General features: G+C 41.3%; 1 protein-coding gene across 1 annotated transcript; it reads right to left on the bottom strand.

The window, feature by feature from the left end:
- Positions 1-3,947: 3,947 nt before the first annotated feature.
- nus1 (NUS1 dehydrodolichyl diphosphate synthase subunit) lies at positions 3,948-19,434 on the bottom strand. The gene is made up of 5 exons (XM_028605487.1): positions 18,808-19,434; positions 16,948-17,079; positions 8,298-8,450; positions 6,004-6,103; positions 3,948-4,789 (listed from the first exon to the last, which is right to left on the bottom strand). The coding sequence occupies exons 1-5, from the start codon at positions 19,199-19,201 to the stop codon at positions 4,699-4,701; spliced, it is 870 nt and encodes a 289-aa protein (XP_028461288.1). The 5' UTR covers positions 19,202-19,434; the 3' UTR covers positions 3,948-4,698.
- Positions 19,435-26,343: the final 6,909 nt, after the last annotated feature.

Below are 26,343 nucleotides of genomic sequence, written 5' to 3'. Positions count from 1 at the left end.
CGGCGTGATCTGGATTCAAGGTCCTCACACTTATTTTCCAACTCGGAAAACTCGGTAATTAATGGTGCATTCTTTTTGTCCGCCGAAGTCGATTTACGAGTCGTTTTCCGGAGTTACGAACCGGAAGTTGCAAAAAGAACGCCACCGAGGTCGTATATACGACTCGTCAAGTCGTCTGAACTCAGAGGACCCCGGGATCACTTTCAAAGATGGCTACGTGGTGCATCACACGTAGTAAACATTGTGGTTTTCTACAATTTTAAGCACTTTTGTCTTTGTTGTAACCAAATGAAGAAGTCATACACATAGCGCTGTATACTGCTACCTATAGGCATATCTCTACAGTCTTATTAGGAGTTAAATACCGCCTGATTAGTTATTTTGTAGCTTGTGCAGCTGAAATTGGCTAGAGACGCTCGGTTGCTATATGACAACAACGGCTTTAAGCCGAGTCTTGAGCAGAAAGCAGAGCAGTAGCCTAACGTTAACGTTAATCAAAACGTAATTTTCATGTATCAAACTGTGAAATATATTTGTGTAATATGTCAATAACTGGGTGAATAGAATCCTAAATGTTACTAAAAATGTTACAAAAATCCATCTTTTCTCCGTCTCGTAGTATTGTGTGACAAAAAGAACGCAACAACCCGCGGTTATTCGTTTTTCGACATGGATGTGACGTCCCACTCGAGCTACTAGTCGCGATTACGAGACCAAAAGAACGCACCATTACACCGACTGTGCAGATGTTTTGAGGCGCGCAAGAGAGGGCCGACGGGCCGCCGCGGGGGGATGTGAGGATTTCCGTTTTCGCCGAGCGTATTGCCAAGGAAGCCCGGGCTCGGGCTCCCTTCAACGAGCTTAGGAAGCATCTGCGGGGCATTGAGGGAGTCCGCTTATGGTCTGTTCTACCCGGCTCGTCTGCGGATCAGCTATGGAGGCGTGGAAAAGGACTTTGTCTCAGCGGGAGATTCCAAAGCCTATGTGAAGAAGATGAACATTGGGTGATGCTTCCAGATGGCACCTTGGTAATAATGTAAACCCTCTTTCGTCAGTATACATTTTAATATTGTTTACATCTGACGTTCGGTTACATCAAGGTTATTCTTGAATTGGGATTAATCCCTATTTGTGCATTTTATTTTTATTTGTTGCTCTTTATTTGTTGCCACACACAGGGTGAATTGAAATTATGGGGTAATAAGGAAGTCCAGCGTAATATTTTGTTTATAATATACACTCACCTAAAGGATTATTAGGAACAACATACTAATACCGTGTTTGACCCCCTTTCACCTTCAGAAATGCCTTCATTCTTCGTGGTATTGACTCAACAAGGTGCTGGAAGCATTCTTTATAAAAGTTGGTCCATATTGATAGGATAGCATCTTGCAATTGATGGAGATTTGTGGGATGCACATCCAGGGCACGAAACTCCTGTTCCACCACATCCCAGAGATGTTCTATGGGGGTTGAGATCTGGTGACTGTGGGGGCCATTTTAGTACAGTGAACTCATTATCATGTTCAAGAAACCAATTTGAAATTATTCAAGCTTTGTAACATGGTGCATTATCCTGCTGGAAGTAGCCATCAGTTTCACCCTGGCCTTTTGGTTCTCTTATTTACTCTTAAATGTGTTCTGCTAGTTTGAATACTAGTGCCCTTAATGTTGGCACGCCAACTTGTTTTCTCACTTGGAATATACGTGGTATGGGTAATCCTGTTAAAAGATGCGAGCCATCAGATCCATCATAGCCCCCAATCTGCCTGGATAGGTCAGATTTACCACTTCAATTTTAACTCCTAAGCCAGAGGAGTTGCTATTTTAATTGGTAAAAAAGTTCAATTTCTATCTAGTGAGGTAATTGCAGATAAAAATGGCAGATATCTTAAAGTTGCGGGCACATTAATGCAGACTAAGGTGTTGCTTGTCAATGTGTATGCACCTAATTTTGATGATGGTGAATTTGCTAATAGATTACTCAGCAGCAAACCTTCTTTAAACACCCACTTGTTAATTTTTGGAGGTGATCTGAATTGTGTGTTTGACCCAGTGTTAGATCGTTCTAGTCCCCGCACACTGTCCCAATCATTCGTCCCAAATCTTTTGCCGATTTCATGGTGACTGTGGGAGAGTTTCGTGCCCTTCCATGTTGATAAGAGCATTAAAATGAAAAAAAGAAAAAATGGGACAAAAAGAAATCAAGGGACAGATAGAATAGATAAAAATGTTAACTAGTTAAGTTAACTATGACTGTGATTAATCACGATTAAATATTTTAATCGTTTGACAGCACTAGTAAAGACATTGATCCACCAAGCAGTTTGTTGTGCATTCATCTCAGCCAGGGGATTATCATCAACTATATAGTGATCATGTAGCAGTGGCAAGTACCAGTCCTTTTTCTTTTAACACGTGTGTTTACTGGAGCTCACACACACACACACACACACACGACAAGAACAGTAAGTCGACTGCAAATAACTATTTTTAAATATGATAGATCACAGTCAAGATTGTGATCTATGAGCAAATTCATCGTGATCAGGGTTGATATCTTACGAACTTTACGACATCCAAACTTTTTGGTACTTTGCTTCTTTTCGCTCTAACTTTAGTAAGACCTGAGCTACGGTTACAATCCCCAGATTCCAAGAGGCTAAATAATGTAAGCTGTCGCTACAAAGTAAAAGTTTTGGTAACATTCTTGAGAAAGGATTATTAAGATATGATCTCAGATTGTTAAGATTTGATCTCGGGGTACAAACACTTTGTGATTTTACTTACTGTTATGTAACTTTGCCACGCCTGCCGTTCAGACAACTGTAATGACCTTTATTAAAATAAAAAAAAATAAAAACATTTTTTGTGGCTGCAGTGTATTCCTGAGAATTTATTTGAAAAGGTTAAATATTGTAAAAAGTGATTTTCAAATTTTTTTATGTCACCGACGTTTTCAAGAAGCTGGTTGAAGGAATGAAAGAGGAACGCTGCGTTCGCACGCTCCAACAAAAACAAATCCTATTTTGCACAGCTACATGTTAACGTGAATATTAGTGGAATATTCTCTTTCATCTGTTTTGTGATAAGCCGGTTCACACACACATGTGCGGCCGCAGAATTCTGAGGACACCTCTGCAGATTTTCCAAACATTTTAAACAATCTATTCATCCATCTTCTCCAGCCCAAGTAAAAAATAAAAGACAATGGTGATGATGGTGAGGCAAATTTTCATTCTTCTTGACTGCTGAAAAAAAATTTATAATAATCGGCAGATGTCATTTGGGTCTGGCGATAAGTGATAACTCACGTTAATGAAACTATGTCAGTCAGGATGAGTTAATATTAGGTAACATGTCGGTAACACTTAACTTGAAGGTATCTACATAAGAGTGACAGGACTCGGTCATGAACACATGAACCCTAACTCTGACTTGTATGACACTTACTAAAAGAAGCATTATGTCATGTCACTCTTATGTACACTACCGGTCAAAAGTTTGGAGTCACTTAGAAATTTCCATTCCACTCCATTATAGACTATATAGAGATTATAATACCATCTGAGATCAGTTGCATTGTTTTTTTTAACCAGGGCAGCAGTTTTCAGATTAAATTATGTGCTTACATAATTGCAAAAGGGTTCTCCAATGTTTTCTCAGTTAGCCTTTTAAAATGATATCAGATTAGTAAACAGAATATGCCTTTGGAACATTGGATGGTGATAATGGGCAATGTAGATATTGCATTAAAGATCAGCAAACCACTCCGATCAGCTGGTATTCTGTCTATAATGGAGTGGAATGGAAATTTCTAAGTGACCCCAAACTTTTGACCGGTAGTGTAGATACTTTCAAGTAAAGTGTGACCGTTATGTCCTTTTAAAAGTGACAGAAAATGGACTTTTCTATACGAGCTGTCAGGAGACACAGACAGACAATCAGACAGTGCATGTCTTTATTTCAGAGCTTGCTCAGTCTAACAGGAGCCTCGAAGAAACCTCTGCATGTGTCTGAAGCAGCACTACACATGAACACAACTGCAAGCTGGAGGCCACGGGGGACAAACACAGAGCCACAAGAATTTCTCATATTTACACATTATTAATTAACCACTCTGTCCCTCAGCTCAACTTCCGCTTCCCCGGCTCATGTGTTGTTGGGAGCGGAGCTTCTCCCTGAAATGGCAGCTGTATTTCCCGGCGTGTCTCAAGAAGACGGGCACAAAGCCTTGTTTCTTCTTTGTTATCTGCCGAGTGAAGGCGAGTCATTTTCTAAAGTCTTGAGCAGAAAACAGCAGCTGGAGACTGAATGACAAACAGTGAGCCAGAGGGTTTGAGAGGACAGAGCAGGGCTTGTGTCTTCTCATGTCAGTGTGTGTCTCTGATGGTGCTATTTTCTCTTGGCTTGGCGAGCACGTTCCAGAAGTCCTGGAATGTGAGTTTATTATAAGACAAGAGCTGGTGGCAGGAAGTGAGCCGGCTGGTTGGGTCTTCTGGTTTCCTCGTCTTTGAGCTGTCTTTTGGAGTCTATCAGAGATCCAGGAGATGGACAGAGTTGGGGAGAGGAGTAGTGAGGGACATGGCGAAGCATGGAAGGGGGGGGGTCCCCACCTTTTCAAAACTCTCCTCTGACTGCGTTAACCCTCCCCCACACACTTCTTCCTGTCTGAAGAGCCTGACGCGGGCCTGCAGATCACTGGCCGAGCCGCTGCTGACAAACACCGAACCGCTGCAGGGCGCCCAGCAGGTCCTCGTAGGAGATGTTTCTGTGGGTGGGCAGGGAGCTGAGGGGACACACACACACACACACACACACACACACACACACACACACACACACACACACACACACACACACACACATCTTTAACTGTACACAGCTGAACACATCCACACAGCACTGAGCGCTCCACAGTGCCATCAACTGTTCATGCTGGAAAGCTTTTATTTGTACTATCCATATTATAAACCTGAATATTCTCTTGTGTAGGGCTGGGTATGGTTCAACAATGTTTAATACCGGTACCACACTACTGGGACTTTGATACCGGGTAAACCGATACTTTTTTTTTTTTTCGATACCAACATTGTGAGAAAAAAAAATTTGCATTACGGCACAAATTTATTTTTCAGCCAATCCCGTCTGTGGCTAACGTAGAGTTAGCCACAGACGGGATTGGCTGTCTAACGTCACACATCGTAGAGACCCGCTGGAGAAACGGGTCTCTACGACGTGTTACGTTAGACAGCCAATCCCGAACATTACTAGGTCTTGGTGGAAGCACGCAGCGTGCTTATTGGCTCACTCACGCTGATGAGATTTACTCCTTAGGTATTAAACTTGACCGGCGGCTCGCGGTGCTCTGTAACCGCTCGCGGTCACCTATCCTCGGGGAACTGAACCACCAACTACCGCGGAGCACCACGCGGAGCACCACGCGGAGCCGGCGTCGCGGAGCACCACGCGGAGCACCACGCGGAGCCGGCGTCGCGGAGCACCACGCGGAGCCGGCGTAGCGGGGCTCTGTAGCGGCTAACAAATAGGAACTGCCGCTCATTTTTTTTTAACCGCCACTTACTACAAAGGAGCTTGCTACAGTTATGCAAGATTCACGAGACCAAATGTACGTTACTCAGCAACAGGTGAAAATGGGGGCAAGGTCGCGCGACTAAAGTTAAAATGAATTGACCTTTTAAGGCGAGGAACGAGAAGCGAATTGCCTGTAAATGTGAAAACAGTTTTATCTAGCACATCCGTTTTTATATAATTTTGTCATTCTTTCTGTGGGCTGCGCCCAATCCTAAAAAAAAAAACAATGGTAGGGGAAACTCTGAACTCTGGGTATTAAATGACAAGGCAATTCACTCTGTGCTTAAAAAGTATTGAATTCGTTCCCCAGCCTTACTTTTGTGTATGCAAAATCAGGCCTAATTTACAGTAGAATTCTTGGCGTCTCCGTGGTTGATATATTTAACACACAGGCAGACAGTAGCTTACATGAATTCCGTGAGTCTTATGTGCCAGGGCAGGAAGCCCAGTGTGCTGTTCACAGGACCAAACTTCACCACCAGCTCAGGGTCGGGGGTGTTCTTGGACTCTGAAACGAGCACAAAGACATATTTATCCATAAGAACCCATCAACACTATGACTTTAAATGGGAAACACTTGGAGGGAATGGAGGGCGAAGAACAGTGGTTGCTTTTAAGGAAGAACATTTATTTATTCACGATACATTATTCATTTGCAAAGAAAATTGGTGTCCTTAAAGGTTGGACTTTTTCCTAATTTTCTGAATTAAGGCATTAAGATAAATTTCCAAAAGATGATTTTTTATTCCTATTTTTAGTCAACTTTAGCATGGGTGTATTCACTTATGCTGAGCACTGTATATGAACTCCCTTTTTTATTGTATCTGCTCTTAAAAAAAAAAGAAGACACTTCTTGAATGCAGCCGAGTCTGAACACAGCAGACAACCGACAAAAAGGCAGAAACAAAAAAAGCAGCGACCGGAAAATCAACATCAGTAGGCAATAATCGATTATGGTCTGTCACTGCATCGACACAGAATCGTCCAGGCCTGCATCGCGATGCATCGATGCAATAATTAGTTTCATTCGTTTCATTCTATTTCATAGTAATAAGTATTTTTAAAGAAACGTCATCACTTGTATTGCCTACAAATTTTGTTGTTTCTACTTATTTATTTTGTAATAGAGAGATGAGAGAAAGAATGATATAATGAAATATAATGATATATTAAAAGATATGTGAATGTTATTTCATTTAAAGTTGCAAAAAACAAATAACAATCCACATACAGATCCCTCAGTTTCTTTTCTTGACAACTGTGACCAAGAGACATACTGAGTGGGACATCAATCTCACAGTGTAACATTCCACTGTATCGCTCTCTGGTGGACTGTAATGGTGACACTGTTTCTGAATGACCTCAAACCTAGTTTAAGAGCAGGTTAAGTGTGTATTAGAGCTGGGCAATATATCAATATTATATCGATATCGTGATACCAGACTAGATATCGTCTTAGATTTTGGATATCGTAAAATGGGTTAACGGTCTTATCGACCTGAATTAAAGCCCATAAATAATCACAGTCAGAAAAATAGAATACTATAACACCTCTAACAACTCATTTTTGGATTTTAAATCCAAAAAAAATGCAATTTGATCTAATTTTAGATCATATACTTGTATACTAGATCATATAATGTATATTTTAGAAAATATACATTATGACTGATAGTTAAGATCAGGGGATGTTTATGGATAATCACAGACAGTCAAAGTTTAGTCAAAAATGGATTAAAACAAACAAAAGTCAATGATAGTATGGAACTGATCCTTCCTTTTACTTGTGAAGAGCTTTTTCATGGAACCATCTGTGTTACTTTTGGGCAATTTGGTTGAAAACCAAAATTTCTGATGTGGAAACTTTGAAAACAAAAGGAGGGTTAATCAACCCAGCTGTGTCCAGGCCGGTGTTCCACTCAGGCTACAGGCGTGTCAACATGACCTGAAGTGTATTTTTATGCTTTAGGTCTATGTTCTTCCACTTTACGCGTGTAATTACAGTAACCGTGCTGCCGAAACACAGCTGACCCGCACTCAATGTTGTGCCTGAACGCATCCTGTGCTCACACAATGCCTCCCGTGTAGACACAGTGTTCATGTGAAGAATAAAGTCACAGCTGTGACTGGTGCAGCTGTTTGCTCTTGTGCCTGTGGGCACATCTAGTTGGCTGGGAAGCTGCAGTGCAGCATGCCTCGTTTTCAAGATTTTCACTTGCATATGAATCATGGGGATTTCATTTGTTTTGGGTAGGTTTTTTGCAGCAAGACACTTTTGATATCAAGAATGTAAAAGAACACATAAAGCAGACACATGTCTGACGCACTGCATCCCTAACACAAGACACATTTTTTCCATGTTCCTTTTAAAAAAAAAAAAAAAAAAAAAAAAAAAAGTATTAGGACCATGCACATTAACATTTCTGTAGATGCGCCAGTGTTTGCTAGTTGGCTACTTTTCAACTGTAGTCCTAGTTACCTACAATGTAAGTTTTTTTTCTTTATGGTGGGAGGAAACCCAAGCACACATGGGGAGAACATGCTAAACTCCACATAGAAAGGCCTGGACCGGACCGGGGATCGAACTCTGCAGTGACAACTTGCAGTGAGGCAGCAGAGCGACCCCATCCATTGTAAGAGAGATGTGACCACCAGACCATTTTATGTAACACAAGGGTCTTAGGAACTTCATTAACTGGTACCTCTGAGCATTGTGTCCAGCATGGAGACGCTGATGTCCTTGGAGCTCCTCTCTTTGTTCTCCACCGAGCGACAGAGCTGCTGCGCTGCTTGGACAATGCTCTGCTTCCCGTCTTCTGGAGACAACACCTTCAATGTGGGCCTGCAGGACACCACTGAAAGATAGAAAGAAAGAAAGACACACAGATAAACAAACACATTAAAAGTGTACTCAAGTGTTCTGCCTTTCTGCAACTATCATTAAAAAAAAGGTACACTGTGCAGGAATTTCTCCCATCTAGCGGTGGAATTGTATTTTGCATTCAAACGAATAGCGCTCTCTAGCGCCTCGCTTTTTCAAATGCGTGTTACAACTACGGTAGCCGTTATGTACCAAGAAGCTATGACAACAGTGTTTCCTTTAGGATTTTTTTTTTTTAGGAGTGAGGGGGGCACGTCCTGAAATGGAACTGACACTTCGCTGCAACACAAACTAATATATTTATTCACTCAATACCTCTATTATGTTAAATGCTAATTAGATTCGATTTATTATTCCGATGTATATATATATTTGTATTTATTTGTATTTGGATATGGTTGAGTGTACACAAGGTACCTTTTAGTCAGCTGTAGCCTGCCGGGACATCTTTATCAGACTACAACGAGGACCACAACGGAAATAAGTTTGTAACTTTCTTGTGTTATCCTCGACAGTTCTGTTAAATGTGCAAAGTCACTGTGATGGCATCTTGTTATGCATTTATTTCTGTTACTGTCTAACAAATCAAATCAAAAAAATTCACACACACAATGAGGCATACAAACAAACGTTCTCCGACATGCACTCTAACAATGCAGCCCTATTTCTGATACCGTGGGGGGGGGGGGGAATGTTGCCGTAGGGGGCCGCCACGGTCAAATCACCATAGAGGAAACACTGGACAACATGTCTTCCAATTATAATTTTTTTGGCCGACGAGCATTCCTTCTCCTGTGGCTCCGCATAAGTATGATTCTCCATTATGAGCTAAAGTGCAGTGCGGGCTTTCGCTGATCTCCTTCTCCGTTGCAGCTGGTTTCCGTCACGGGACGCTGGCCTCTGAACGAAAACGCGTTGTGGATTAGCTAGACAGGTCGGCTAGCGCTCTATGTCCCTCTCAGCGATTATAGTTTTTCAAAATGGCGGAGCGACATGGACTTGCCCGTCTAATGTAAATACAGATAAGAAATTCTTTGCTTACAAGGATAAGTCAGATCATTGGCAGAGGTCATTTTACACCAATAAAAAAGGACATGTTTATGAATGAAGACATTGATTTTAGCTAATAAAATACTTCAAAACACTACACAGTGTACCTTTATAGTGCTAAAATACAACAAGGACGTTACATTTTAAAGTGTTGTTTTCTAATGATGCTCTTTCAACTAACTGTATGTGTCTCAGTCTTTGCCGATTCTTTTTTATGGCAACAGAGCCTTTAGCAGTAGCTACTAGGGCCGCAACAGAAATTCAAGGAGTGACGAGAGGACGGGTTGAAAATATTTTACAGCTTTCAAATAACAGACTCTTGGCGTTTTTCCATTACATGGTACCTGCTCGCCTCTACTGGCCTTTTTTGGTTTTCAATTATGAAAAAAAGTCCCTGGTACCTGCCAACAGGTACTTTTATTTAGTATCACCTCCGTCGAGGTTCCAAGCGAGCTGAGGCGATACCAAAAGGGGACGTGAAAACCAGGGAGAGAGACAATCGTCACTAGTCACTGCGTCATCATTGCTATAGCGACAGGCGGGGGTGTTCTGAACAAAGCCGCCATTTTTAAATAGTTTAGCCAGCAGTGTTTTTTTTGTTGTTGCTGCCTGCAGCTTCTTTAGAAACAAAATGCGTCTTCTGGCAAACACCCGCATGCCGAGAACCAAAAACAACACACCTTCGACGTTCTGTGTGTGTCGCGTTAGGTCACGGCAGTTTCCTGCGGCGTCGCTATGACGACCAGCCACGCTCGACCTCAGTCATGAGGCGGTACTAAATCTGCAATGGAAAACGGAGGACGTGGGCACCGCGGTTGAGTCGAGCCGAGTAGAGTGGAGCAGGTACCACATAGTGGAAAAACGCCATTAGTGATACGACCACTTCTTAATATGGAACTTTACATGTGCCACCTCTGAAAAAGAAAGGTGAAAAACATGCACCAGATAAGACCCCTGTCTATATACACGAAAACCCTGGAGCTACAGCCTACAGAAAGTACAAACCTATATACGGTACAGGCCAAAAGTTTGGACACACCTTCTCATGCAATGTGTTTCCTTTTTATTTTCATGACTATTTACATTGTAGATTCTCACTGAAGGCATCAAAACTATGAATGAACACATATGGAATTATGTACTTAACAAAAAAAAAGTGTGAAATAACTGAAAACATGTCTTATATTTTAGATTCCTCAAAGTAGCCACCCTTTGCTTTTTGTGATAACTCTGAAAACCCTTGGTGTTCTCTCAATGAGCTTCATGAGGTAGTCACCTGAAATGGTTTTACCTTCACAGGTGTGCCTTGTCAGGGTTAATTAGTGGAATTTATTACCTTATTAATAAAAAAGCAAAGGTTGGCTACTTTGAAGAATCTAAAATATAAGACATGTTTTCAGTTATTTCACACTTTTTTGTTCAGTACATAATTCCATATGTGTTCATTCATAGTTTTGATGCCTTCGGTGAGAATCTACAATGTAAATAGTCATGAAAATAAAAGGAAACACATTTGAATGAGGTGTGTCCAAACTTTTGGCCTGTACTGTAGACCAAAGGGACACTTTTCTAAATTCTTTACAGTTACCCACATTAAATGAAGAACAAAATGGAAGAATGACTGATAGAACTGAAGGGGAATTAAAAAATGCAATAACTAGGCTCAAATGAATGAAATCTCCAGGATCAGACGGATATAGAGCTGAGTGGTATAAAAAATTTAAAGATAAATTAACACCTATTATACTTCCCACACTGAACTGGGCTTTAAAAAAAAAGGCGCATATACCTATACCAAAAGAAGGAAAGGATAAGATGGATTGTGGGTCATCGACCAATATCTGTTCTTAACGTAGATTATCAGTTATATATATAGATTATGACCAGACGATTAGGAGAGTGCCTACCCGCATCGATACATAGTGACCAGACAGGTTTTATACAAGCCAAACACAAGATAATATAAGAAAGACATTACACATCATATACAAAAAAATAACACTGAGGCAATAGTGTTGGTCAATTTTGAATTGTCTCTAGGGATTTACAATGGTATGGCTTTCATTATACAATAAAACTATAAAAGGCTCTGTATGACAAGCATACGGGTAGGATTAAAGTCAACAGGTATTTGCAATATATTTTGCATATGCTCCATGAAATAAAGTCTGTCTCATGTCACACAAATGCACTGCCCGACACGCGGGGAAGGGCGAGGGCCTGTACATTGCTGCTTGCCGCTTTAATTCTTAAAGCCCATGAGGAATTCTAAGTAATGACAACAACAGTGTCGGCGCGTCCTCGTGACACAAGCCTTCCGGGATCGCGCACAGCCCCCACCACACCTCCTCCACGCAGTTGCTAGTAGCCAAAGAGGACACGGAGGATTAAAAAAAAACATGACGGACTCTTCAGAAGAGGTCATTATCTTCACTGGAGTTTCCGCGCGGGAAAGTCGCCGGACGACACAATCTTCTGAACATAGTCATACTGAGAAATACAAAGAGAGTTGTGTGGAGCAGTCTTAATTAGCTTTGTAGCGACTCATTTAGTAATGGCTTGAATCTAGCGGACGTTCATTAATATCAAAAAGCTTTAATGCAATTACTGCAATAAGGAATGCGATGAAACCTCCACAAAACAACTCTAATATTGTGTTGGAGTACTTGCAGACTCAAATCCAGCATTGAAGCATTGCGTGTCTTGAATCTTTGGGGCTTGTTAACACTGCCTTGAATAGCTGTGATAAATAATCCAGATGGATACCATCTTTAGATACATCATTGTACTAAACTAGTGTGAGATAGAAACCTGTGGGTGTGGGTTTTAGTGGGCTAGCCGGCAGTGTCAGTTTCTGTCTTTTGTGCCCTGGAAGATTATCCTGGAAAACTAGTCGAAGACCCAGCAGAGGAATGCAATGCTCCCGTCCTGGCATTCATCAAATAGAATGACAGTGGACAGGGGAAATAATACACCGAAAACTGAGCCTCTAGTTAGCGCATGCACTCCTCATGATCTTCTTATTCTACAGTCTCCAACCAACTTATAGTCGTTTGTTAAAGAAGAAAGATTTGAGGTAATTTCATCCGAAAAGGTTTTGAGGAGGCGATATCAAAACAGATGGTAACCTCATTCTGTCAGCCAGTTTATTCGAGCTTGGACTTTGCTCTGTAAATGTTTTGGCAATTGTATATGTCTGTGTGGATCTGTGAATCTGAAAGTGAAGCAGGATTTAGCTCTCTATCAAAGCGGCCACTTTGCCAGTTAAACAAGATGACCATATTCTTATATATGATGTTTGAGTATACAGGAAGCAAACCAATCAAGAGAGACAAGGAAGTGAAGCTTCAAATGCTTTGCCTTGACTGCAAAGATACATTTGATGTAGGCCAAGTTAACACAGCTGAGCAACATGTTGCAGTAAATATCTTACAGTGCTAAGCATAAGTGATTATGCCCATGCTAAAGTTGACTAAAATGAGGAATAATAATATAAAAAAAAAAATCATCTTTTGGAAATTGACCTTAATGCCTTAATAGAAAAAGAGGAAAAATCCAACCTTTAAGGACACCAATTTTCTTTGTGAATGAATAGTGTATCGTAAATAAATAAATGTTCTTCCTTAAATTACAGGGGGCATAAGTAAGTAAGTACACCCCTATGTTAAATTCCCATAGAGGCAGGCAGATTTTCTTTAAAAGGCTTATTTCCTGGATCCAGGATACTATGCATCCTGATAAAGTTCCCTTGGCCTTTGGAATTAAAATAGCCTTCACCATACCTAGAGATGGGCATGGGGTACTTTCCATAAGATCATTTCTCAATGCAAATCAAACCAGCTATTAGGCTAACTGAAATAAAACCTTGCCAATCTCTAGGTATGGTGAAGGGTATGTGATGATGTGGGGGCTATTTTAATTCCAAAGGTCAAGAGAACTTTATCATGATGCATAGTATCCTGGATCCATGAAATAATTGGCCTTTAAAAATAAAAATTGGCCTGCCTCTATGGGAATTTAACATAGGGGTGTACTTACTTATGCCCCCTGTATTTTAATTACTATTATTCTTATTTTAAGAACATTTATTTATTTACAATACATTATTCTTTCACAAAGAAAATTGGGGGCATTAAGATTAATTTCCAAAAGATGATTTTCCCCCCCCCCCCCCCTCTTTTTAGTCAACTTTAGCATGGGTGTATTCACTTATGCTTAGCACTGTACATGTATCACAGCTTCAGTGGTTATGATGACATCCTGCAGTCTTTATATAATGTAGAGCTACAGTATCAGGGAGAAAACCGAAGAGTCAATACTTTACTAGATTGATGAACCCAGCAATCTTAGAGGTTTCATGTCTGACCACACTCTCGGCTAAAGGGTTCACTCTTACTCAATGTCACGAAAGTGAATATAATGCAGCCACATTAACAGACAACAGGGCAATAGCCTAGATTTCTGCATGTATTTATATATATAAATAAACTGCCTGTGTCTTGAGCCTCCTTACGATGGCAGCAATCTGAAATTTACCTTTCGTTTTCACTTGATGTGCAGAATTCCACAGTCATCCACATGCTGTTTTGGCTGAAGTGGGCACAGGGTTGAGGCAGGCTCAGTAAAAGCTTCTTCCTTCCAATCATTCTCAATCTAAACTGCAGCTGGGTGCGAGTGAGGCAATAAATGACTTGTGTCCACATTGACACAACTATATTGCATTAGTCACTCGGTGCACTAAGGTTACCAGGTTACGAGGGTAATCAGGGTTTACCTCAACTGTAGTAACCAAGAAACTGTAAATGTGTTTACATGTGGCAGGTCAGGGAATCAGATTTCTCCCCTAACCACAAGCTGATTTTGGAACCACAGCTTACTTATTTTAACTGTAGTTGTAGCGTCCCTCTGACTTTTCCGGATTCAAACCCAGAAGGGTTATAACTCAATCAATTTTATTTGTCAAGTTGTACTTCAGAAATGATCTTCTCTTTAGACTGACTTTGACATTAAGGGCCCTATTTTAACAATCCAAGCAAACAGCGTGACACACCTGGCGCTGGTGCGTTTAGGGCGTGTCCGAATCCACTTTTGTTTTTTAGTTTAAAAGGCGGGAAAAAGGGGTCCGTGCGCCAGGCGCATGGTTCAAAGTGCAATAAACTAATCAGAGTGTCATCACCCATTCCCTTTAAAAGCCAGGCGTGTATCTTGGCGCATTGCTATTATGAGGGCGGACTTGCTGAGCGGGAAGGAGAGATTTTCAGGAGAAGACAATAAAGTTTTCAGTCAGGCAATAAATAGGGCATAGTGAACACAATGGTGCCCATACCGTGACAGCTTTCACCTTGCTGTTATATACGCAGTCTGCGTATATAACAGCAACAGAGTTTTTGAAAAATGTAAACACACTTGCAACCACTTTACCGGGTGACTCATTGTGACTTTAACAAAGTCAACGTTGTTTCGCTCCGTTGGCACCACAGCTCTGTGTGTGTGTGTGTGTTTGTGTGTGTGTGTGTGTGTGTGTGTGTGTGAGTCGGCAGTCGGAGCACTCTCTGTCAAGATGCAGAGGCGTCAGATATGCTCGCGCTTATGCGTTCTTGGGTACCGAAATTTGGCTCGGTTTGATTTAAAGTGAATCCGTCCTCGGTAGTACCAACGTTATTTTGTATTTTTAATGTGTTCTGCAGAGAAGGGAGACTGGCGTTGGTCAAGGTTTGGAATGAAAGGGAGCAAACAGGACAGAGTAACACAGCGGATATTGTTCATATACATTTTCTTTTTCTTTTCAACAACCTAGTTAAGGCGGCATGCCCGTCTTGCTCAGGCAGTCGCCTAAGCTGCAAAGTGCTGCGGGCTGCAAAGTGCCGCCATGTCTTGAGAAGCTTCTTGTTTATCGTTAACTGTTAACTCACTTTAAATCGTCTTTGGAATCTCTTTTTTTCCCCTCACAGCCACACATACACTTCTCGGTCGGACACCGCTCGCTCTCCTTGCTTGACAGCACACTCACTCACGTCACTCCCTTAATGCTGCATTCTCACTCTTACTATCACTACTCTCGTAACAAAAGGAATTCATATGCGACTGTAGTGCATGATTCGCGGGCTCCCTACCACATGTTAACATTTGGAAAATGCAGAGAGATGCGCCCCGGATCATTAAGTTTGCCTACAAGGATTTTAACATTAAGCTGGATGGATGGATGGATGGATTTTAGGTTTAGATATTAGGTCGCTGCTGTATTACTGTGTTGCAAAGTGTATATGTAATAAATGAAGAAATGATGCTGTGTGGCAGAAAAAAAAAAGTCAGTAAATAAACGCCCTTTGCAATCGGGACAGTGGTGTCATTTTTGTTTAATGTAGAACCCCTTTTATTAGTTTATCAGCTATTTAAAAAGGTGCCAGAGTGCAGAGAGGTCTTAAACTAGCAAAGACACTTGCGTCGGGCTTTGCGCAGATAGGGCCCTAAATCTGGCAAAGAGCACAGGCGATTTATAGTTTGATGTAGGAGAAATAAAAATGTGTTATTGGTCTCGCTCCCTCTTTAAACAGAATTAAACCAGCTGAAGTGACTGAAACTTGCTCCCCTCTGCTTGGTGCTTTGACTTAAGGTCATTAGAAGCCCTTGCTTCTGTTGACCCTAAGAGGTTTGAACCTAAAATCGTGTGTGTGTGTGTCACAACTGACTGGCGGTGCAGTGAGATGCCAGACTGACAGCAGAGCATTTCCTCACAGCCCATGTGTGAGTTTAATAAACAGTCAAATGTTCAGCGGTGGAATTAGTTGCGGTCGGACTAAAGGGTTATTTTATTTTAAAGGATGCGTTGCTTAACGTAACGAGCTTTCCTTTTATTTAGCCGCTCCACTGTTACTTACCCTGTCTACAGTCTTTTGTCGTGCCCAGTAGAGGATGGATACCCGAACCGAGCCCTACACGACGGGCCGGGTTCGGCCAGATCTTTAGAAATGATGTTGGGGTTCGGGTCGGGCTCGGTCACCTCAGCGTAATAAGGCAGTGAACAGTTTAAAGTTAAAACCGCTTATTACGTAGGTGTGCGCCTGTGTTTTAACGTGCGCTTGTTGCCCTGTGTGCGCGGACGCACTCATCAGTTGACATTTCCGAACGCCGACAACTGTTGCTCAATAAAAGCGGGCTTTCCACACATACAAACAAACACGTGTCATTAGCACGATAAGTCGATTAATGAGTGTCGGGCTCGGACAGAAAAATGCTGCCCGATCTGCACTCTAGTGCCCAGGCGTATTTGTAAAATGCTGATCAGAAACCTGGTTACGTGTATAAATGGCAGAGAAATCTGCGTTCTCCAGGCAAACTCTATTTTGTCAAACAGGTTTCCATAATCCCCCATCCAGATTAGGGAAACCACGTTTCTCATTTAAAACTAAAACAGTCCTTACCCTGGTGCTGGTGTTTATCGCTGCCATTGCTAAGGAACTCCACGTTGTATTTGGATCCGTCTGCGCCCAGCAAGTCCTGCTGCTGCCTTACTATCTCCTCCATCAGACGGGAGTTATTCTTCCGAAAAATACCTGAGTGAAGATACCGATAAGGATGATGAGTACATCCTTCAGTCCAGAATAAAATTTAAAAAAAATAAGACATTTTTATTCATTTCACTAAGATGCTGGAGGAGAAAGGAGGCTACAAGAGGAGGATGAAACATTGCAGCTCTGACTCGGTGGTTAGATTTCTCGTTCCTTCAAAAATGAAACAATAGAAGTAACAGTTCCAAGAAAAGTACGTTAAGTGCTAAATCTATCAGAAATGATCAGGTGTTCTGTTTATCCAAAATCCGAAAGAACAGCTCTGTGCAACACCAACTCCAAGTCTCCACTACTTAATGACAGCATCACATATTCAAAGATGGAAAGAGAAGACAGGGCAATGCTACAAAGGAGCCTTTTACGTCATTCAAAGAGGTTTGCATGCAGAAGAGAGGATATAGATAAGTAATAAAGCAAGTAGTGCCGAAATGTGGCTGATGGCGTGCCACTGTGGTACAGCGGCATAAACTGATCCATTACATGTCATTTAGCTGACGCTTTTATCCAAAGCGACTTACAACTGCTACATATGTCAGAGGCCACATGCCTCTGGAGCAACTATGGGTTAAGTGTGTCTTGCTCAGGGACACGTTGGTTGATGTGCCGCAGTGGGAATTGAACCCAGATCTCCCACACCAAAAGGCATGTGTCATATCCACTGCGCAGTCACCACCAATCACCTGGCGACACTGGCCGCTCACTACACCGACCTGTGGCGGTCGTCGGAGTGGCGTGCCGCTTGTGTTCCACCGGCACAACGTTTAACGGCAGGTGGAAGTGGTAACGGTAAGCGACGCTCAGTGACAAACGGTAAAGCAGTTTCATATATCCTTGCTGACCGTCAGCCGCTGTTCGATCTCGGCTTCATTCACTAAAGCAGGGCTTTACATGACCAATTTAAATTAATTAGTCAGATTAAAACTCTGGATTTTGAAGCAGGATAAAGTTTATTTTGGGATGAATCACTTTATGTTGGAGGGGTTTATTGGGGAATTCTTATTCTGTTTGAGCGCAGCTAATGGATCCCAGTTTAAAAACACAGCTTGTGAACAGTCTGAGTTCTAAACTGGGATCATGGCCTTACATCTGATATGAGCCTCTAGAAGAGGCTGGAATAAGTCACACTAGTCCATGGAAAATAATATTGACGCAAATAATAAAGTAGGCCTATTGGATTTTCAACAGGCTTGGCCTAACAATATAAAGTCTAATTTCTGGGTTTTTTCTCAGAGACTTCAACATGAGTGTAATCTCTGCTTCACTTTAAAACTATGGCGCATCATGTGGAACAAACCAATATAATATCTACAGTCATATGACATGACTGAAATAAAACGGGGGGAGGGAGGTATAAATTATGGTCGGTTGCGTTATGAAACATTATGAAAGTCAAACTAACTTATCAAATCAAACACAGAGGGTGCCTTAAAATGATGACATAAGAGAACTATTCCTTTAGACATTACTGTAGTTTGTTCAAGGACAAGGAACCTCATTAAATCGCAGTTAGTCACACGTTTGCATATTTACACTGTCAAGAGAGACGAATTTACATAAAAACACCAGGACAACCCAAAAAAAAGCATAGATTAACGTAAACGTCGACTTAGTTAGCAACAGTTGAGATACTGTAGAAAGTTACATTAAATAACGTTATGGTATAACCAGCAGAGACCCCGAAAAGAGCCGGATAGTAAAGGTTAAAGTGTTTACCGTGATGATCATAGACGCTGACATATGATATACCAACAGCCATACACCAGACCACCAGGTTTGCTATGTCCGTATAGCTGGGCTCTTCTTCCGCTACCAATAGGCCGATGTGGACCGGCAGTTTCTCCAGAGACCTGCCGTCAGACAGCCACCGGGACCGACGACCAGCGGTGCGGTTTCCTGGGTTAGCGTTAGCATTAGGGTTCTGAATTAACTTCTTCTGATGGTCCGGGAAACCAGCAAGGGCTACCGGCAGCAGCAGAGCGGCCACCAACCGCTCCCACAGCCGACCCTTCCAGCTCCGGAGCCGGACACGAAACCAGGAGACGAGCGCTCTGTTAATGTGGACCAGAACCAGCAAGAGCCGCCACAACAAGCTGTACAGCAGCGCCATTAGTGTCCGAATTCCTTGTGAGTGAAGTCGTAATGACAGTGGTCAGAATGTGCAAGACAGGCGTTTACTCTTCAGTATTATCCGCCTGCTAAACCTGCTTCGTCGTCATCGTTGCCTACAGTGCACTCTGCCTGCCGCCATCTTCCTCTTTCGTTGGCAACCCCTCAACCCCTGACCTGTGAACCCTCGGCGTCATGCCTCAACGTGATACACGTAGCTCGCTCATTGGACGAGATCAGCGTGACGCACTATTATAGCCGCCCAGGCCATGACACAGGCCGATATGACAAGCCGTTTTAACAGTGAATACCTAGACTGTAAATTAATTGCAGATATCCGAAATTCAATTCTCCCTATAAAAAAATTAACATTTCAAATATCCACAATGACATTCTTTTTATCCACAATTGGGGGAAGTGGGGGGTAGATAAGTTAAGATAATCATTTTTTATTTTGAATTGTCGAACAATAAAGCCATACAGAAGGTCAATAACACTTATTTTTAGATAAAGATGCTTCAATAAATGCAATCAACAACATAGGAAAAACATTAATTGTTTTGGAGTTTAACGTTAAAGTCTGGAAATGAGTTAGTGACGGGTCTTGTTAGCCTTAAGCCCGAGAAACACACCAATCCGATAATCGGCCGTTGGACAGTCTGGCGAGGTCGGTGACTCGAGTCTGTTCGGTGTTCCGTGCCGTTGTCCGTCTGAGGGGCCATTGGCCTTCATTTTGGCCGATTTTACATAATCGGCGGGGCAGTCTGGGGCACTGCCGGCAGTCAGACTCAAATGAACCATCAGATTGGTAGAGTCCTAACCCGGAATTGGGGAGCGGAATGAGCGTGACTAGAGTCTCTCAAAATCTGACGAAAATCTTTTAAACTGATCTTTGTTGAGCTGAAATGAAGACAGATTCAAAATTAAAATGTTTTCAGAAACAAGTTTCGGTGAACTATTTTAGTACAATATGAGATCGTATTCTGAACATTGACATATATAAAATGGATCAACAGATCCCGTTGCTCTGGATGGAGACCAGTGAAGGATATTAGAAGCACTTTTCCGGTGATGGCTGAGCATTACTGAGCAGCCCCCAACTGAGCTTGAAGACATAGATGTGATGTGAGCAACCTGTTTGAAAGTTGTAAGTCTTCTGGTAGCTGTGCCAAGAGAAATCTCAATCATTCCCAATCTTGCAGAGACTGAGAGCGTAGGTATATGTAAGGAGATAAGATGGGCACAGGCTAATTATTGCTAACTAAAATGCTAGTTAACATTAGTAATTAAACTTAAACAGATAATGTAAGTCCAAACTGCCTGCGAGCTTCTCCTGTACTATACGGTAATTCCTCTACTGTGCGACAGTAAGTTGCGTGGTTATGACCCAATCGTTAGCCTGTTTTTACAAAAACGTCTGCTACGGAGCCATAACGTGAGATACAAGGTAATGGAGCCTTTTATACATTGTCATGTTTCTTTAGAAATAAACAAATAGTCTTTAAACGCTTCAGATGTAAAGTTATTTGCTGTTAAAGGGGCGCCAAAATGAATGGCAGTCAATGGAATGCTAACGGGAGGTGATGGCTTGTTAGCATCAAAATGGCGCCCTAGGAGCTACACGTTCCGAGGAGAAGCTTACCCAAATGACAGTCTGGCTTTGAATTTCCTGATAAACCAGACCCGTGTGGCGCGTTCGTCCAATCAGCTGCCGGTTTTCATTTTTGGGCGACTATACAGATTAGCACCGCCTGCTGTTATGGAGACATATTAAGTCTCGTCGCTTTCGTGTGTTCCGCGGCACTTTTTGGACCAACTCGGGGAGACTGATGAGTCCAACTGCCTTTTCAGCCAAGGGTTGGCCGTCTGGTCAATGTGTCTGCAGCGTTACAGTGACCTGAAGAGAGGAGCCCATTGAGAGCAGTGGTTTGATCAGATTCAAGTTAATGCAGCCTCTTTAAGTTGAGTTTTTAGCAAAGATATAAACAGAGCAGCGCACAGCAGTAACAACCCATCTAAAAACACAAAAGGTTTTTTGATTGATGGTGGTGGTAAATATTCATGAAAAAGGACAAGTTTGGGAATGGGCAACACAAGATTTTCATAATGAACGACTAAAAACGTTAAACACTGGACCTTTAAAAGTTGAATAACAGCCATATTGTATGAAAGTTGTGTTACAACAGTGGCATAGCAGTGGCAAGCGAGCAACATATTACTGTCTGTAGTTGCAATTTGATCTCTGGCGAAAATGCTGTCATGCTTATTAATCAGTGGCCATGTTTGTAAACACAGAGAGGCGATCCCTTTGATCAGCAGTGCATACAATAACGACACATTTTTTTTTTACTGTCAGTGAATAGCACCAAGTGAAAGTCAACGTTTTTTTTATATAGTGACAGTGATCATGTCGTTAGTTCAGATAAGTACCGGTAAACTTATCTAGATCTGTTCATTATTCAAGCTGTGTTTCACTTTCCCTCCAATATTATTATAAAGATAATAAAGACACCTGGACTTGGTGTTGATTTTAAATATTGTGAATGGAGCTTTTGTTGTCCTGGCTGGCTGCTAATAGACAGGCCCGACAGGCAACCCCTCAACAAGGACTTCAGGCTTCAGGCTCGTTTGAGGTGGAAACTAACTAATTCTGTCTGTGAGAGTGAGGGAACACTGAGCAAAAGCATGTTTTCTTAATTTTACTTAAATGAAAAGGTAATTAATTGTATTACTTAGCTCTTTGTTATTGTAGCTTGTTTAAAGAACTGTATGGGCTGACTGTAAAATGAGCCCCAAAAATTACCTTCATGGGTAGAATAGCAGGGACCCATAATCAGCCCACAGATGGGAGAAACCTGGGTTGCCCAAGTGGGTTTTAGCTAGGGCCATGTGGGCAAGCCCAGATGGGGCCACCATGGAACCTCTGACAGAAAAAAACATAAATGTAATTTATTTGATGACAAAGTCCTAATAATATCAACTTACCCGGAGGAACATCAAGTAGTTTCTGCCAACTGTCTCTGAAACATTTGACAAGGTTTCTTCATGTAATTTAAAAGCGGTTGGCATTAATAAATGTTGCATTACTGCCATCTACTGGTGAGCGCTGGGATCGTCACTTGAGACACGAATTGTTTTGTGACAACAACGGCGCAGAAAAATGTATGTCTCAAAAGTACCCACACATATAGAAGGAGATTTACAAATATATTCACATTGAAAAATACGAAGTTAATTTACAAATGATGAAATATGAGTTACAAATTAGACGCACGGACACAGATATGCATTTGCAGATACAAATCACTCTGCATTCAGTTGGGAAGTAGTGTGGGATCATGGTATTTGTTGTCGTTGACAATATCAACCAGCTGATCTAGCGTCTCCGGCAGAAAACATGTTTACTGACAAGGTAATGTATTGTTAAATATATTATAGCTTTATTCACGTTACGTTTAGTTACAGTTATTCACTTTATGTAATGCTATTCTAATGAAATAGCCGCAAGGTAACGTTAGCTAACATAACGTTATCTTGCTAACTTATCGGTAACGTTAGCTAATGTAAGATGAGTCGACTAACATTAACGTTACTCATCTACTGAACAGCTAACGTTACTGTAGCTAAAATCATGTGGTGAATTTAATCGTAGGTTAGCCCAGCGCTGTATTCTGGCGTCAAAACAATCAAGCTAAAATAAATTTAAAATAACTTTATGAGCATGTTATAACATTATAATGTTACCATAGGAATTAGCTAGTTGGCTGGCATGAGCCACTTGTCATCGTAGCACATCTTAGTAAGCTGGATCGATATTCAAATATGATCGGGTGTATTGGTGATTTTTTGACGGAGAGTATCTAGCAGCGGAGTATATACAGTACAGGCCAAAAGTTTGGACACACCTTCTCATTCAATGTGTTTCTTTATTTTCATGACTATTTACATTGTAGATTCTCACTGAAGGCATCAAAACTATGAATGAACACATATGGAATTATGTACTTAACAAAAAAGTGTGAAATAACTGAAAACATGTCTTATATTTTAGATTCCTCAAAGTAGCCACCCTTTGCTTTTTGTGATAACTCTGCAAACCCTTGGTGTTCTCTCAATGAGCTTCATGAGGTAGTCACCTGAAATGGTTTTCACTTCACAGGTGTGCTTTTTCAGGGTTAATTAGTGGAATTTTTTCCCTTATTAATAAAAAAGCAAAGGGTGGCTACTTTGAAGAATCTAAAATATAAGACATGTTTTCAGTTATTTCACACTTTTTTGTTAAGTACATAATTCCATATATGTTCATTCATAGTTTTGATGCTTTATAAAATAATAAAAATAAAAAAGAAAATAAAAAAGAAACGCATTGAATGAGAAGGTGTGTCCAAACTTTTGGCCTGTACTGTATATACATGGACAGTAAAGTCTTTGACAGACTGACAAAGGCAGATTTTTATTTTTAAAGGCCACTTATATTTAATGGATCCAGGGTACTAAGCATCCTGATAAAGTTCCCTTGGCCTTCGGAATTAAAATAGCCCCACATCATCACATACCAGGCATGCTGATTTTTCAGACAGGTTTGGACCCAGGCCCTTCAGGAAAGACTTAGGGTAATTGTTCAGGTGTTCCAAATGAAGGTCTCGGGGGATGTTGCCCCCATTCCCTCCATTGCTGCTCCAAAACCTGTTTAAGATCACACTGTGCGACATCCAAGGGGTCAGACATGCATTCACCTGCAGTGTCATGACTAAAGTACTGTAAGCATAGTGGCTGTGCCCATAGGCTTTGTAATACAGCATTGCAACTTTGTGCAGCCTCATGAGTCTCTCACCCTCACCCTCTTTTACCGCATCAAGCATGTCCAAAATCAAGAAGCTAAAGCTTAGCCTTGCCAAGGTGTGTTCTTGTTTGTGGTCTCGGTTGGTCAGTTGCATATTCACAGGCAACGTTTCAGAAGGAACATTAAAAGTTGTGGTTTTTAAGCTCGTGGTTGTCTCTGGCTTTGAGATATGCGTATACCTGTTGACACCTCTGTGCTCGACAAGGGTACTTCTTTGTCTAAGACAATGTCACAGAAGCTTCACAGAGACCAGTCATGGCCTCTATCACATCCCCAAGCAGGATGAACTTTTCCACCACCTCAGCAGATTTTGCATGCAACCGTGTTCGCCTTAAAGGAACACGCCGACTTATTAGGAGTTTAGCTTATTCACGTAACTCCCAGAGTTAGACAAGTCCATACATACCCTTCTCATCTCCACGCGTGCCAAAATAACGCCAACATGTTCCTATTTACATGTTGTGATTTGTAGAGTCACAGTCTGTACACAAAACAACATAACATGAGACACAGCCATCTTTTAACCGTTATTTTGTCACTTATTCGGAGCAGTAGGATTGCTGGAACCATTCACCTGCATGTTCTGTGCTGGCCTGATGCTGCTGGAGCCATCAGACAGCCTTACAGCACGCACGGAGATGAGAAGGATATGTATGGACTTGTCTAACTCTGGGGGTTACGGTGAATAAGCTAAATTCCCAATAAGTCGGTGTGCGGCTGCTGGACAAACACCTCAACTGCAACAGCAACTTTTGTCAGAACCCTGTTAGATACTTTTAATGAAGATAATGAAATAAACAAACTTAACAAGAGAACTAATTTTCTGTTTTATTTTCAAAACATGCAAACAGATATATTACCCTTTGGGTCTTTCCTTTACGCTCTTCATTACTAGTTAAGTAAGAGGAAACATCAAGACTTCAGGGATTTACTGGAGAGCTAAAGATTAATAAACTTACTGTGCAAACAGAAAGAGGATACAGGACACAGACACACACACACAGGTTTGTGGCACTATCTTTGTGGGCACCCGTCATTGACATAATGCATTCCCTATTCCCTTACCCTAACCTTAACCACCACCACTAAATGGCTAACCTTAACCCTTACCCTCACCATAACATTAACCTAATTCTATCCCTAATCCTAAAACCAAGTCTTAACCCTCAAACAGCCCTTTAAACTTATGGGGTCCAGCATTTTGGCCCCACAAAGCTGTCAGGATCCCACAAGTATACTGGACTCACAGTGTTTGGACCCCGCAAATATAGTTAAACAAGCATTCACACACACACACACACACACACACACACACACACACACACACACACACACACACACACAGTATATAAACTGTGAGTCTAATCAGATGAACAGATAAACATTTCAGACCTTTATTTCCCTTCAGGGGGCAGAATTGATTTGAAGTTGCAGGACAAAAACAGACAACATACGAGAGACATTTAGCACAACAGTTACAGAAAACAACGAGATGTCCGTATGCATCCGTTGGTTAAACGTATTATACCGTTCGACAGCTTCAGTGCAAATTAAACGTTTTTATTGCACTTGGAACAAGGGAAAGTTGAAACTGGTTCCTTTTTGCCCAACATGTATCACTGCAGAGAAGGGAAACCCTCCGTGCATCGGTCTCAGATATTTGTCAAAGAAAGCGTCTATGAGACACTTTAACAACATTGAACAAACTGAGAAATCACAGAAAAGATCAAACAAGACATTGATTATATCAAGGATCATTATTTCTTTCAATATTAACTCGATTGCTTAACACATAATGTGTGAAAACATTCAAACAGGAAACACATGACGATAAATGAACCATTCTCAGAGTATAGTACAGATAATATATATAATATATAATAACTTGTTTCAATGAATCAAACTTGGGCTTTAAACAAATTTTTCTTCATTCAGAAACTTTGGATCAACATGTTCCGTTAATAATCACAAGCAAGCAAACAATCGAAATGAAGCATTTTGGATGCCTGTCATATTCTTCTGTCAGTTTTAAAAAAGTCAAATGATTCAGAACGTAATTTCATTAATTACAATCAAACGATAACTTTGTTTTTATACAAATCGGACAACCGTAATCAGAGAAGAAACTGTGAAAGAGAAAACATTTTAGTGTTCCAACTAACTGAGAGACCTCACGGATGTTCAAGTAACATGAAACTGCCCCGAAATCGCCGCCAGACAGCCCCACCAGACTCCATGTAAATAATCAGGACTTTTAGCGTGTGTAGAGCCAGCATATTTCCACATGTAAATGGATGAAT

Source organism: Perca flavescens, chromosome 18 (genome assembly GCF_004354835.1).
Source record: "Perca flavescens isolate YP-PL-M2 chromosome 18, PFLA_1.0, whole genome shotgun sequence".
Taxonomy (NCBI): Eukaryota; Metazoa; Chordata; class Actinopteri; order Perciformes; family Percidae; genus Perca; species Perca flavescens.
The sequence above is the reverse complement of the archived record's forward strand: the minus strand, read 5'-3'. Positions and strand labels throughout refer to the sequence as shown.

Bases quoted from the DNA above. Each gene is read 5' to 3' on its own strand.
- nus1 (XM_028605487.1), bottom strand. From the start codon at position 19,201: ATGGCGCTGCTGTACAGCTTGTTGTGGCGGCTCTTGCTGGTTCTGGTC. The intron at 6,104-8,297 runs GTACCAGTTAAT...TGCTCGTTTCAG, and splicing joins GCTGGACACAATGCTCAGAG to AGTCCAAGAACACCCCCGAC. The intron at 4,790-6,003 runs GTAAGCTACTGT...GTGTCCCCTCAG, and splicing joins ATAAGACTCACGGAATTCAT to CTCCCTGCCCACCCACAGAA.